This window comes from Rhincodon typus, chromosome 18 (assembly GCF_021869965.1).
Source record: "Rhincodon typus isolate 14 chromosome 18, sRhiTyp1.1, whole genome shotgun sequence".
In the NCBI taxonomy this organism is placed as follows: Eukaryota; Metazoa; Chordata; class Chondrichthyes; order Orectolobiformes; family Rhincodontidae; genus Rhincodon; species Rhincodon typus.
The window spans coordinates 26,858,943-26,874,400 of record NC_063349.1 but is presented as its reverse complement, the minus strand read 5'-3'; the positions used below and the strand labels follow the sequence as shown (position 1 = coordinate 26,874,400).

Below are 15,458 nucleotides of genomic sequence, written 5' to 3'. Positions count from 1 at the left end.
GATCCCGCAAAGTATAGAGGACCTTAGTATGCATATCCACAGCTCCCTGCAGCTAGCAGGTCAGGTACATAAGTAATTTAAATTTACATACAATTTTGAAATTTTAATTTTTAAAAAATGTTTTTAAATTAATTTTAAAGAAACAAGTGGATATTCAAACAAATGTATGTGATGAAGTGTATGCTTGCAACCAATATATAGTATGAAGTGTCTTTGTCTCAGTCTTTAAGTGGAATTTGTATCTAACAAGATGGCTAAATTGTGATGTGGGTCTGTGTCAACTCACGTGGACTTTTTAATCTGTGCTGCTGTCAAAAAATCAAGCTGGCATTTGTATTATGTAGATGTATTTTTAGGTCACAAAGGCAAGTCACTTTTTTTTAACCTTCTCACTTACTTTCTTAGCTTTCTTTAATTCTTCTGTGTTCTCATTTTTATGAGATTTAACAATAAATAGTTCAGTAGCTTTGGTTCAATCTTTCAATAAATAGTTGATTGAGGCAGCACAGTGACTCAGTGGTTAGCACTGCTGCCTCACAGCGCCTGGGATCTTGGTCTGATTCCAGTCTCAGGTGACTTTGTGGCGTTTACATAATCTCCCAGTGTCTGCGTGGGCTTCCTCCAGATGCTCTAGTTTCCTCCCACATTCCAAAGATGTGTAGGCCAGATGGATTAGCCATGGGAAATGCAGGGCTATGGGGATAGTGTAGGGGGTGTGGGTCTGGGTAGGATGCTCTTCGGAGCGTTGGTATGGATTCAATAGGCTGAATGGCCTGCTTCTGCACTGTAAGGATTTTATGATTCTAATAGCTTCAATAGATATTCAGAAACTCCATTCACCTTTTGTGTTTGAAATTTATTTGATATCTAATTTATTGTGAACGAAGGGATAAGCGGGGAACAGAGATGTCTAAAATGGACTACCGTTTGGAACAGCAAATCTTCCATGACAAAGCATCCCCAAAAATGGCAAGCTAATAAGTAAGATTGCAGAAGTTTAATCAGTTTAAGTCAAACAATGTGACTCACAAATGTATGAGAAGAAAACAGCATTGATATTTCAAGTCCAGTGACCCTTGGCACTGCTTTCTCCCGACAGATGCTTTTGGACGTGCTGAGTTTCTCCAACAATTTCTGTTTTTGTTTGTTTTGGATCTCCAGCATCCGCAGGTCTTTGTTTTGTTTAACCATTAACATCTATTTTGTTCTTCTATTACCATTAACACTCCCTTTGTATTTGCTCTGGGTATGCTCACCATTTTTTCCACTAACTCCTATTCCCCCTCTCTCAACAGTACAAAAACCATCATTCTCCTTCTGTGGATGGGTGGTGAATTTGAACTACTGTTCACTAGAATTATTAACTTCAAATGATTAGTAGGCTACTGTATCCAGTAAGTGAGAGAGAAACCAAATGGAAGAAAAAAGATTAATCACAATTATAAGCTAGACCATAATAGCAAGTCATGTTCTGAACTGAGAGCATGAAGCCCCTTTGTGTACACACTGATTAATAACTGACTTAGGGTTAGGGTCTGCATGAATGAGGGATGGTAAAAATTGAGCAAAAAGCAATTGGGTGCAGTGATGGGAGATTGTAAGGCTCTGTGAAAGGATGAGTTTTATTTCCATTTTATATCCTTGAATTGCAAACAATCTGATTTCATTCGACTTTTCAACAATAACAAATTACAACTTTATAGTTCCATTAATGTGGTAACATGTCCTTCACAGAAACATTATCAGGCAATAAGTGACACAAACTCACATTAAGTTAATCTTAGAGTAGGTGATCTAAAGCTTGAGATAAGTTTCAAAGGAGTTTTTTTTATATAGAGGAGGAGAGAGAGTATGAACCGCTTGGGGAGAGAATTCCAGAAATGTAATAGCTAACATCAACGAAGTGATGGCCACCATTAGTGAGAAAAAGGAGATTGAGGAAGTCTAAGAGGTTAGAATTGAAGAGTGTAGAGATCTATGGGTGGTTACAGATAGAGGGAGGGGTCAGGCAAAGGATACGAAGGTAAGGCTGAGAATTTTAAATTTGAGTCATTGCTGCTGTATGATAAATATGACATCTCTCAAAATCTCAAAGTCTGTTCACATCAACACTGAAGAGAGGCTGACTCATTAAACCCGCCATCCAAATGATGATACATCCTCGTGATCATCTAACTTTCAGATAAAAGAAGAATAACAGCATTATCAAACTGTGTTTTAGACTTTAAATCAAGAACAAGATGACAGTGCTGGAACGATAGGTGGTGTTCGGGCTGACCCCTTCTGCTCCAGGCTGGCTGCATTCTTTTTCTTTCCCTCCTTTTCATTTTTTTTCTTTTTCTCTTTCTTTTCTTCATCTTCCTGACATTGCATTACTGTTTTGATGGTGGATCATTGGCTGCAGTGGTACAATGCCCAGGGTGGGCACTCCTGGCTGCAGTAGGCCCAGAACAGGAACCTTGCAGAAGTCCTGGAACCTATTTGGAACCTTGGCCAATGAAGATGAACTCTATTTAAATACTTTTTATACTTTATGTACCTCAAAATGGCACCAGATTGTGGTGACAGAACACATTTCACTGTATCTCCCTAAATATTTGTGACAATAATTAATTAATTGGGTGGCACGGTGGCACAGTGGTTAGCACTGCTGCCTCACAGCGCCAGGGACCCAGGTTCGATTTCAGCCTCGGGTGACTGTCTGTGTGGAGTTTGCACATTCTCCCCGTGTCTGCGTGGGTTTCCTCCAGGTGCTCTGGTTTCCTCCCACAGTCCAACGATATGGATTGGCCATGCTAAATTGCCCATAGTGTTCAGGGATGTGTAGATTAGGTGGGTTATAGGGGGATGGGTCTGGGTGGGATGCTCTGAGGTTCGGTGTGGACTTGTTGGGCCGAAGGGCCTGTTTCCACACTGTACAGATTCTATGATAATTCATTCAAATATACAATAGGACAGCAAATTAAATATTTTGTTATTTCATGGAGAAATGCTGTGTAGATTAAACTAAGTGAAACTAATCATAATTAATGGTCTGTGTTCACCTTTCTATGTGATAAATCAGCTTAACAATTAAAACAAAACAAACCCCATCTGCTTTCAACTCAGTTAGCTGTCAGAGAGATTAATTATTTGTATGCGTGGGAGATAAGTCATCCTGTTCCTGTCACAAACAACATGATGGTTATAACCACTGTTTCTATTGTTGTTCCAGTAGATATTGGCAGTTCTGAAATAACTGTCATTAAAGTTACTCTGTCCTTGTGCAGAATGACCGGTGCCATTCAACAACAGATGGCATCTGTGGCAGATCTGAATTGATTATGGGAGGACAGTGGTAATGAACTTTGACTGGTAATATAAAGGCGCAATGCTCTGGCTCAGCGGTTCAATCCCACCGATTTAAATTCAATTAATATATCTGGAAGGAAAAGCAATGTAGATAGGCATGTGCTGTCAGTTTGCTAAGTAGACAAACAGAATTTGCAAGATTAATCATTCAGACTTCAATGTAGTGTTTAGAAAGCTGAACAACTCATCCTGATCTGGTGATCATATACTCATGTGGAGAGGTATGTGTTCTGCTTGGTTGCTCTTGCTTGACAACTTGGTTGCCTTGCTGCTGGTTGCTGTGACTCAACATCATGTACAATCATCATCATGAGTTTTCTTCCTTACTTTCCTCATGCATGATGTGTTATACTTAAGTCTGGCTTCTATTCTATTGCAATGCAATGTGATGATCTGTAATAACTTTGTATGATGTGAATTGGTTGTATGTTCTAGAAACCTTTGCTGATATCCAAGTACCTGTAATTGTATTTCTCACATGTGCTCAGACAAGTGTGCAGTTCTGATAGCTCTCTACCTGCTCATTGTATTTTGTCATGTATTTAATTAATTCTCCTCTGTATTTGAAGAAGAATGTCCGGTGCCTCTGAGTGGATAGAGAATTGATTGTGGTGAAAATTTGTTTGTAATTGCCTACTTAGCATAAGTTGTACGAGAGATGGCAGTGCATTCGCTTTTAGCACTGCATGAAAAAGAAGCTTTGCAAATGTGACATTTGACACTTGATCATTGATTTGATATACATACAATATGTTTTGCTTCATGGTTTCAGTGAGGATAATGGAGTGATGACGTGATATAGGTTACTCAGTACTTAGCACCTATCTTGAAATGATCTGTTTTGAATTGTGGTCCATTGTTAAAAACCACCCACTCTGGAACTTCGAATAAAATGAAAATAGCTGTTATCATATCTGCAATGGCTGCACTCGTATCATTAAGAGGTTGAACAATGGGTAATTTGGAGAATTAATCTATCAGAAGGATGTAAACTTCCCAGTGCACTGTGAATAGGTCCATTGCTTTTTTCATCCAAGCAGTGAAAAGAACGTTGTGGAGATGTGAGCTGCCTCCGCTGCTGGTGCTGATACATCTGGTATGCCTCACATGCATTCATGAGTCATTGAATATTATGATTCATCCTTGGCCAGTACACCAATTCACATGCTAATTTTCTTGCAATGCAGCACCTCATCAAGACTCCTTCAAACCCATGACCTCTGCTCTGTTGAAGGACAAATGCAGTGCATGAATGAAACATCACCATTTCCCATTTCCCTTCCAACCCACAGAGTGTGCTGATTTGAAACAATGTCACCATTCTTTTACTTTCACAGATCAAATCCTAGAATTCATTTTCTAATAATACTTTGGGCATACTTACACCATGTGGATTGCGAGCAGATGAAAAATGTAGTTTAGCACCATCTTCTCTGGGGCAATTAATGGGATGGCCAACAGCACATGCTAGTGACACCTTGTACCATGAAAGAATAGATGAAAAAAGGCAACATTGTACACATGTTTCATTAGAATTCAATGCAAACTTGTATTAATATGAATCAGAGATAGTAGGAACTGCAGATGCTGGAGAATCCGAGACACCAAGGTGCAGGGCTGGATGAACACAGCAGGCCAAGCAGCATCATAGGAGCAGAGAGGCTGACGTTTCGGGCCTAGACCCTTCATCAGAAAAGGGGGAGGGGAAGGGGGTTTTGAAATAAATAGGGAGAGAGTGGGAGGCGGATAGAAGAGGGATAGAGGAGAGGATAGGTGGAGAGGAAACAAACAGGTCGAAGAGGCGGGGATGGAGCCAGTATGGTATCAATGTGGATTTCACAAGTTTCAAAATCTCCCCTCCCCCTACCGCATCCCAAAACCAGTCCAGCTCGTCCCTGCCTCCCTAACCTGTTCTTCCTCCCACCTATCCCCTCCTCCCACCTCAAGCCGCACCTCCATCTCCTACCGACCAACCTCATCCCGCCCCCTTGGCCTGTCCGTCCTCCCTGGACTGACCTATCCCCTTCCTAACTCCCTACACCTACACTCACCTTTACTGGCTCCATCCCCGCCTCTTCGACCTGTTTGCTTCCTCTCCACCACTCTATCCCTCTTCTATCCGCCTCCCACTCTCTCGCTATTTATTTCAAAACCCCCTTCCCCTCCCCCTTTTCTGATGAAGGGTCTAGGCCCGAAACGTCAGCCTCTCTGCTCCTATGATGCTGCTTGGCCTGCTGTGTTCATCCAGCCCTGCACCTTGTTGTCTTGTATTAATATGAGTTGAGTCACCACTGGTCAGGGTAATACAATGTCAGTTAGGCAATACAAAACTACTTTAGCATGGACAAATGCTCATACAATTGACTCATAGTATTGCGCGAGTCACAATCTGATGCAATACCAATATTTTCTGAGAACACAGTGGCTGATTGGCCAAGCTTAGCAAATCCATCTAAATTTGTTTTGGGGGAAAACATCAACTGTATAAACCATGAATATCAGGAACTACCAGTGCTGGCACTAATCTTATGCAATATAAAAGACAATATAGGATGTTATACTATATATCAGCTTTGCCCCTCTTGAATTTATCCTTCAGTAGCATTCAGGCTTCTCCCTGTTTCTTACTGAATTGATACCACATTGGGGGGGTGGGGGGTGGGGAAAGGGTCCAATCAGAGTCAAGCTATAAGGTATGGATGATGGTGGTGCTACTTGTAAAATTTCTACCACCAATGCATTGTTAACTAGACAGCACAATATTACAGACAATAAGTAATATCTTTCTTGGCAGAATGCAACAAGCTTTGGGAGACCAAGCTATGACAGGTCCAGCCCGAGATTGAGCAGAAAGGTGCCCTCTGTTAAACCATGTTAGTTGCTGACTATTCAATCATTACTTTCAAGCAGGTGGCACAATATTCACACAGACTTCACTCTCTTTATTCTAGGTTTTCCCAATGTAGTGAATCTGCATTTTAATACAAATCGTACTTGATTTGTTTTGTACGGAATTTATCCCATGGGGTCAATGACTCTCACAGTCCATACTTTCTTAATGTTCTCATTTTTGGCAAAGTTTGGATTAAATAGGTTTTAACTATATGCTTGAAATTTAGTGTGGGAGCAACTTTCGGTGCCAGCCAAAGGACATGTGCACTGTAAGATGTGCGCCATAAGCAAAGCACTAATGTAAAAAAGACAAAGGATTGAATTTGTATTTTATTACCATTGTTGATACATTCAAGAAAGGATACTATTACTTTTTTTTCGTATGATTACTCTACTTGAACTGCAGTACTGAAGACATGCTGAAGTCCATGTAGGGGGAGTATTATCGTGATTTCGCGCCCTCGAGAATCACCAGAAAATGTCAAACGACATCCACATTCGTCAAAGTAGCATGGCCTATTTTACGATGCAATTTTCCAAGCTTTTTGAAGAAATTGTGGTTCAATTTTCTCGAGACCGGTTACAATTTTGTAATCACCATGGACAGCTCTCAGCGTTACGCAATTTGCTGCAAAATCGGAGCATTTGTGGTGTTTCCTCTATACAATTAGGAACGGAGTGGACCACAGCTTGTTCCAGTAGGAGTTAATTACCATTACATTCGTATTTTCTGTCAATGCTTTAGATATGCAAGTTGGAAGGTAAAAGTTAGGTTAGGACACAATTGGGAACTTCTCGGGCACAAGATTACTTTTTCCATTATACCAGCAACATCACTTCAAACTGCTTACATACTGCAAGGATGTTATCCTGTACCACAATGTGCCTCATTTATTAGCTTTGCTAACGAAATATTTGTCTATAGGAGGTTTATCGAATAGTGTAGTAAATGTGATTGAATTCGGTTACTAAATGTAACAATTTTATTTCCACCCAGTATACATCAAGCTTTGACCACGGGTTTTAACAATGCTGAGAAGGCTGGTCGTACAGAGTGTTCTGTCCCCAGGAATCCCTCAGTTTCGAGTCCGTACTGCGCTGTGAAATCAAGATCTGCTGACGGAGGTGATTGCTGACGCTAATCCAGCTCCATCTACTGAGTCCTGTAATAAAGTTTGTTTTTTTCTTTAATAAAACCTTTTTTTGCATACGATTGCCAGCTTTTTTTTTTCGTTTCCTTTAATGATTGGCCACATTTGTTGCAGTTGAGTGGTTCGGGATTAGTTTTCGGATGTGATGATCATCATCAAACCGGCTTACTGAAACGCACATTAACGTGGTGTGATGTCAGAGAAAAGGTACTTATCAAGGCTCGGTCTCAAGCCCCCACACAGAGAGTTTGAAACCTCGGACAACAGCGGTGCGAGAGTATGATTGGCAAAGGCAAGGACAAAAGTCAGTTATTTTTGTATTAGTTTTAAAGTTTGTTCGGTGAAGTTCTTGTTTCAGAAAGAACTGTTGGTCATCCGCAAAGAATTCCCGAAGTCTTCCAAGATCTGCCCAATCTTCAATTCGAAATTCCGCTACAAGACGTCTATTTGGTGAGTGTTGGGCTTCAATTTCCTCGTATCGGTTTTTACAAGTCAAATCTCGTCCACACATTCTGTAATACACATCCTTGTACGGGATAACTGGTATAGTCGTTGAAGAATTGACAAATGTTCGAGATAAAGTGTCGATTATTATATCAGAACGTGGTGTTCCTATAAATTTTAATTTCGACTACTCAGTGCTTCTTTAAACTTCTACAGGTAAGATAATAAGCACAGGCGCGCACAGTTTAAAACGGATCGGGACAACGCTGTGAAATAGTTGACATTTCCATTGCAACGCCGCTGGATTCGATGGACCCTGGAGAGGGTTCCTGCGTCTTTAAATTGATGAGCGAGTTTAAATTCGGAGCTCTGCTCCTTACGTCTCTGGCAGAGCAGAGCCTCCCACTGGCTCCAACCATAGTCAGCGAGCTGCAGTTTCATCCATTCCATGCGATCGTGAAGAATAAATCAAGTGTTTTTATTTTAAAGAGTCCTTAACACGGCTGGTTAATCCTTTAGCAATTAATTTCCCTCTCTATTCTCTTCAACAGACCACCTGAGGAGGACCTGTATCTTGTAAGGATTCCGATTCAATTTCTCTTCACAAGAACTGACTACCTAGAAGTAAGTGAGGGAAGAGGGATCGATTTACATATGCAGCAGAATCCTGTTTTACATTTTTCACACCGTTCCGAGTCACTGTGTGGGAACATGTCTATCTTTAAAGGTTATGCTGAAATTTCTGTGCATTTGATTTTGACTCGCACATTCTCCTGTTTACAGGTTAGAACGGAGATGTCCAACACAAGCCGATTGTTTGAGCAGCTGAGTTTTGCGATATTTATTCTGTGTTGTTCACTGCCCATATTTGGGAAACCAGTGGATGAAATCTCCATTATAAAGTAAGGCTTTCTCTTGTGGTTTTTATTCCTTATTTGTGGTTAGCAGAGACTGAGCGCACTGACCGGGCTGTAGTGTGTGCTGAATGCTGCGCGTAATGTATTCACATATTTCCCTGTGCATTGCAAGAGGTGAATTACAGTTTTCCTTGTAATAACTGTACCTACTTAAATACAGCAATTGTGTCAGCTTTTCGTTAAACTGTGACACGTGATTTGGGTGCACGTTTCATCAGTTTTAAGTCGAAGGCTGTGGCGGGTCGCGAAAAAGTTGGCGATTTAATCAAATTGCAGGCAATGACAAAGTGAAACTGCGCAGCCAACACTTTGTCTCAGTATTTAATCCCGTTTGTACCGCAGCGCCCCAGCTCGAGGTGCAATCAGTTTGCGACCAGTTGCAAACGCCGTTCGACTTGGGAATCAACTGACTCAGGATGAAGAGTGCTGTACCTTCTGGCCGCATGACGTCGTTCGGGTCAAACCTCGGCTTTAGATGTCCAGTTCACTTTCTGCACCTTGAAGTGATCTTGGCAGAAAATAATTCATAATGAAATCAAAGCATATTAAAACGTTGACTCTAACATGACTGCGGCGCTGTGTTCAGTTGGAATGCATTTTGGATAGTACAGCTTTCCTCTTACGGTCGATTGGAATTTGATGGCTGTGTTTTGATGTGGTTAGAACTGGTTTGAACTGTGCTTGCGCCTGTGCCGAGCTGTCTAATGTAAAATAATAAAAATCTCGTGTCTGTGTTTTGTAGGAAGAGGTCTGTCTCGGAGCACCAGTTCATGCATGACAAGAGCAGGTCTATCCAGGAGCTACAGAGGCGGATCTGGCTGCATAATGTCATGGGCGAACTGCACACAGCAGAGGGCCGGGGAATGGCTCAGCCACAGACGCCCCGTAACCCCAAACACCCGGCGACGTGGCCGGACTCGGCGGATCTGGCCGTGCTCCTCATCAAACTGGCAGCCAACAACAACAGCAACAACAACGAGGGCACCAGGACTCCGCTAGAACAGATACAAGACACCAACAAGCCCGGTCCTTTCAAATACCAGAACTCGAAGAAAAATGGCAAGAAGAAGAAGCAAGGGAAAAACAACAAGCGCAAAGCTCACAGAGGTCGGGAGGAGAAGAGCAGGAGGCAGGCACGCTCGGTGAATTCCGAAATCGGGGATCCCAATATCGCATCCGATTCCGTGCCGCTCCCCACTGCCGCCTCTGGACGGTTTTGGCACTGAGGGGCCAACCTCTAACAAATAGCCCTAGGTAATTACGTAATATTCTTCCAATAAATTATCTCAGACTTGCTTTAAAGGTCAGTGTTGCAGGTAAAAAAAAGCCGAGAGCGGTAAATTGCGGCTGTCATGTACAGTCAATAAAATCCGGTCACTCACATAATGATCCCGGACTGACGAGAGCTGCCAGATACAAGGAGCACAGGTCAGTTTATACTCGAGTGCTCGCACCTTACTCCCTTTTAATATTCACAGAGGATAGGTCCCATTCAACATTTTAAATGGGTACGTTCCAAATGTATTTTTGCACCAGCCTATAGGTATACCATTCATCCCGCTCAAACCTGCAAGTGCTGTGAGACAGGGACCTGGAGGGTATCCAATGGAATTGATGGCAGATCAGCAACCAAGTTACTTTTCTGATTTTCACATTCCGTTCCGGTGAAAGTGGCTGCCTTAGGGATTTATTTTGCTTTAATAACTAACGAACAAGAAGGGTACTTAAAAAGTGAAAATTATAGCCAGAGGCTGTAACATGTTGGAATTTAATCGACTATGTACAAACCTAATCCTTCCCAAAATGATTTACCGCTGCGCTGATGCTATCATTTTTTCTGACCAATCAAAGCAGTTTTGACTGTGTGCCAATAGAAGTTGGGATCGAATCTAAAGCCAAGGAGGTACCAGACCTCTCCAGAAATCAATTTTGCAACAGAGACTGGTCACTATATGGAATGTAATTCCCATGTGCGCCAGCAGGTTTAAAAGCAGCTCAGATGAAGCAATCTCTTGTGCACTTTTAACTTTTTATACCGTACAATTAATGTCACATGTTTTGAGAAAACGACGCGACCCCCCAAGACTCCTGCAGTTTAAAAAAATGTACAGAGGGAGTACAGCTCTGTGCAAACACTCGCAAAGCATCATCTTACATGAAGACTTCACAGAAACATGGTCATTGAGACCAAGAAAACGATAATGCAAGGCGAATTTAAAAATTGGTCAAAATGCTGGGGTTTAAGAGAGGTGTTAAATTAAGAGCGAGATCGAAAGGGTTAGGAAGAGAATTCCAGAACTTGGGACCAAGATATCTGAATGCCTTACCTGCTGTGTATTCGGAGGAATGTAAGGGTTAGAGAAGACTGACCGAGATAAGGAATAATTACCTACTCTAGCCGGCACCATCCCGTTCACTACCACATTTAGTGCTTGCTTTGGTTTTGTATATTGCAAGTACGTATCTTGTGTTGACACTACAACGTCAGTGTTTCTGTAAAATAGGTTTTATAAAAAGATAACGATACAGAATTGCAGTTCTGTATTCTTTTAATCCCGTGGATATTTCTAAATGTGTAATTTGACATCATGCTGGAGTTATACTCTATGTTGTGCCAAACCCAAGTGATTTGAGGCTGCCTCAAATCAGTTGGGTTTGGCACAACATGGAGTGTAACTCAGCATGATGTCAAATTACACTTTTAGAAGCATCTACAGGATTAAATGAATTTCCTAGATACATATTAAAAACCAGCAGAATTTAATTTAAACATTTAGATAGTGTGGAACTGCTGGAGTGGCTACAAACTAAACCAGCCTGTATTACAGGCTGGTAACAGCTATTTTAGCAACTTGCATTATATAGTACGTTTAAAGTAATGAAATGTTCCAAGGCACTTAACATGAGCCTTATAAAGCCTTTCTTTAACAATAAGGTACATAAAGCATCATTATAGCAATGGCAATAAGCTTGTGCAAAGAGGAAAATGTAAGTAATGTTTTAAAGGAGGGGTGGCGGCTGTGAGGTTCAGAGAGTGAATTCCAGAGCTTAGTGCCTGGGTAGCTGAAGGTAGAGACCCCAATATTTGAACAACTAGAATCTGGAATGCTCAAGAGGTCAGCAGATATCTCAGAAATTTGCTGGGCTGCAGAAAATCACAAAGATAGGAAGAGACAAGGCCATGAAGGGATTGGAAGGAGGATGAGAATTTTAAACTTGAGATGTTGCTTAATTGAGCACTAATAATATAGACTAATGAATATGGGAAAATACCACCAGGTGCAAGTAAAGACACAAGTACCAGAGTTTTGGTTGACCTCAAGTTTACAGAACATACAATTTGGGAAGTTGGCTAGGAATTTGGTGAAATAGCCAAACCAGAGATAACAAAGATATGGATAAGCGTGTCAGATTCTGAAGATCTCTAGGACAGAGTCAAGTGACATAACAGATGTGGAAATAAATGAAATTAATCATGATGCAGTTACGTGGTCAGAAGCTCATCTCATGGTCAAATCTGATACCAAGGTCACAAACAAACCAGATCAGCATCTAACAGTTGCCACAAATCGGATGGCAAATGCAGCATGAGATTGTCAGAGTTAATAATAGAGCAGAGAAAGTGGATAGTGACATACGAATGCTACAATGTACCAGGAAATCATAGACAAAGAGAATACAGTTAGGGTGGGTTTACATTTTTAACTTTGTGAAAAATGTTGAGAGAATACGTGCAATATCTTTTGACTTCACTCTGTTAGATCAGGTTCTGACTTTAGATTACACTTCAATTATTTTATTTGCATTACATTAATTTGCACCAATGCTACACTTACCATGTGTAAGACTAAGAAAAATACATAATTGGTGATTGTTCTTCAAACTTATGAACTCGTGCATCTAAAATCTGTTTAACTAAGCATTATTATTGTATAAACATACTATTTGTTGAAGCATAACTGCTCTGATATTTACTTTGTGTTCTAATACCTGTTTTTGATTCATAGATTCATAATTTAAAGGTATTAGGATGTGGTTTAGTAAAGTATTATATGAAAGCTATCCAACAGCCAATCCAAAAGTGATCAATATTTTCCAATGGCCTTCTTTCACACTACAACAGAATACAATGGAGACAACTTCAAGTAATTTGCCCTGCTGACCTTTTGATTTACAAGAACAAAGAAATTTCCAATACATTCATATTTTATCATATTTTGTTTGATTTTGTAATCTGCCCTTGGAGATGAAGAATGACGTTTAATTTCAATGGTCATGAGATATCAAACCAAGTACACGTTGTGACCACATGGAGTAACCTAACAAGGAATGAACGATTGTTATACTTTGTAAATTTGTCCCATGGGAACTGGAATAAACTTGAAGGAACATAATTAACTTAAGCTTATAGGTTTTCTAGCCCACTATGCCAAATGACTTCCACGCCTAAAACGCAAAATATAAACTAACAAGTATTCGATTACATTAAGTTGTAGAATTTCCCGTGACCTGGATAGTGTTTGGAGCAACATCGAATGAGAGCCAGCAGCTCGATATTGAGCCGGACAGCCTGCATGACTTTTTGATATTTGAAGAGGAATTCCCAAATAAGTTTCATTGCAAAGCTATCAATATAGTTGTTGATTGGTTGTATTTCTATGGAACGTTGCTGATTTTGTTTATTTTAAATTCTAAGTGACAGAAGAATTTTCCTTTTTTTCCAGGCAGGTCTGTTATTCAGGAAAGACCAACAAACTCTTTTGCAGTATTCTGTATTTGTGATCATAATTAAAGTATTAGACATATTTATTGATTGTAAATATTAAAAAAGAATAAAGAAGTGTGTTCACTATGGAACTGTACATCGGTTATTATGAATATTTAAAATTCATGATTAATGTCACATACTGTAATTTATTTGTTAAATCATCTATTTATTTAAATTGTGTATCTTGGTGCTGCTAATATGTAGGTACATTGTAAATATATGCACTTTAGAGTTCGAGTAATGTTGTTAAGTGACCTATAATAAAGAGTTTCGTGGTTCGTTGAATTGCAAAAGGAAGTATTGCTCTTTAATAACACGAATTATACATTTTACCGTGGCATCTGGTGAAATTTTTAAAAAATCAGAATGTTCAATTATTTGGCAAAGAGCCCTGCAATTCCTTAAAGTGCTCTGATTTGAAAGGTGTTCTTCCAGTGAGTAAACGAGGATTAGATATAATAAAAGGGGGTAATATCAGCGGTCTCAAGCCAAAAAATACTTCCAAGGAAGACATTCGAGTTCGCGGCATAGCGTTTAGACGAATCATGGGCACACCTGCTTAGTCAGGAATGCTTTGTATGACCACCCAGAAACCTTTGCTAACGAAAATGTTAACTTCTGATTTTATTTTGAGGAATAGATCCCTGGTTTTGCAATAAGAATCTGAAGGGAAGCTTATATTTAAAGTCTGACAGTCACAAAGCGGATTTCGGTGAAACTACACAGCCACGTGACTCGCACCACGTTAATCTATCGATTAGTAGGTTTCGCTACCTACGTTAGATTATGAAGCAAGAATTTCAAACAAAATGTTGGTATGAGTGAACGGAAACCTTCAGCTTCCGTGTGCCAGTGGAGGGCAGCACGGATCCGAGGCACAATCGAGAAAAAGCCGAAATTAATCCCCAAATTAAAACGCCAGAGTTCAATTTCAGACTTGAAGCGATTGTATAAATGAAGCATTTTTTTTTGTTGTTGCTGCGTTATCAAAGAGAGGTCAACTGTGAGGGAAACACATTCGGCTGTTCAGTAAGCGGTGTCTAACCATCTAAGTAAAAACCGAAAGAACTGCGGATGCTGTAAATCAGAAACAAAAACAGAAGCTGCTGGAAAGCTTGGCAGCATCTGTTCTGAGGAAGGGTCACCAGACTTCACAGATACTATCAGACCTGCTAAGCTTCTCCAGCAATTTCTGTTTTTGTACCTATCTAAACCGGGTATTTCACCTTGTTAATTCCAATCTTTTCCAGGCTTCTATACAGCACACCGATCTCCTGCTCTTTTCCTTCCTGAAAATCTTCGTAGTTAGGAGACAAAAACAGCTTGCGCCTTTATTTAGATCTAAATAGTACTTTATAAGTAATAATTAAGCACACAGTTAAGCAAATGCTGAAATAAATATCGACACATACTGCGAGACAGTCCTCATTATTATTCTTGAGTGGTACTTGAGACTAAATATGTAAAACAAATCTTATTTTGAAATTCAACCTGATTCGTATTATTCAAATCTCTGCACACGAATTTATTGATGTGCGTTTCTCATTCAAGAAATGAATCACAATATCTTTACCCTGAATGAGTAGTATTTTTCTTTGTGTCAGACATCCACTTCTAAGTAGTTGCCAAAATCAACTATGCTATTCATGGTGAAAACCTGCATGAAGTTTGGCTGGAAAGCCAGACTTCAAAGTTTGCATTTGTACCACAGCGGCCCCAATTGGTCTATGGAGCAACACTTTTTAATTCCAGATGAATAATTTTCAATCTGATTGCAACAATTTCTAAATCCTCCCAGAACAAGGACATGTGACTTATGTAAAGGTTTCATTTTCAAGTTCTGTACAAGTCTTCTGTTGCAAACACACTAGAAAACTAGCAAATAACGTAATATGTCATAAAAGTTTTGAAAAATAGAGCGGCACGGTAGTTAAC

The 15,458-nt window shown here is 40.1% G+C and overlaps 1 protein-coding gene across 2 annotated transcripts; it reads left to right on the top strand.

Annotated features, from left to right (window-relative positions):
* Positions 1–7,654: 7,654 nt before the first annotated feature.
* Positions 7,655–13,711, top strand: LOC109915706 (parathyroid hormone-related protein). Of its 2 annotated transcripts, none has more exons than XM_048607655.1 (5): positions 7,655–7,844; positions 8,390–8,462; positions 8,627–8,740; positions 9,498–10,009; positions 13,246–13,711. In XM_048607655.1, exons 3-4 carry the CDS (start codon positions 8,634–8,636, stop codon positions 9,979–9,981), a joined length of 591 nt encoding a protein of 196 aa, XP_048463612.1. In that variant the 5' UTR covers positions 7,655–7,844; positions 8,390–8,462; positions 8,627–8,633; the 3' UTR covers positions 9,982–10,009; positions 13,246–13,711. The 2 variants fall into 2 exon arrangements, with proteins under 2 accessions (XP_048463612.1, XP_048463611.1); XM_048607654.1 differs by having other exon boundaries at positions 8,622–8,740.
* The last annotated feature ends 1,747 nt before the right edge of the window (positions 13,712–15,458 follow it).

Bases quoted from the DNA above. Each gene is read 5' to 3' on its own strand.
- LOC109915706 (XM_048607655.1), top strand. From the start codon at position 8,634: ATGTCCAACACAAGCCGATTGTTTGAGCAGCTGAGTTTTGCGATATTT. The intron at 8,741-9,497 runs GTAAGGCTTTCT...TGTGTTTTGTAG, and splicing joins GATGAAATCTCCATTATAAA to GAAGAGGTCTGTCTCGGAGC.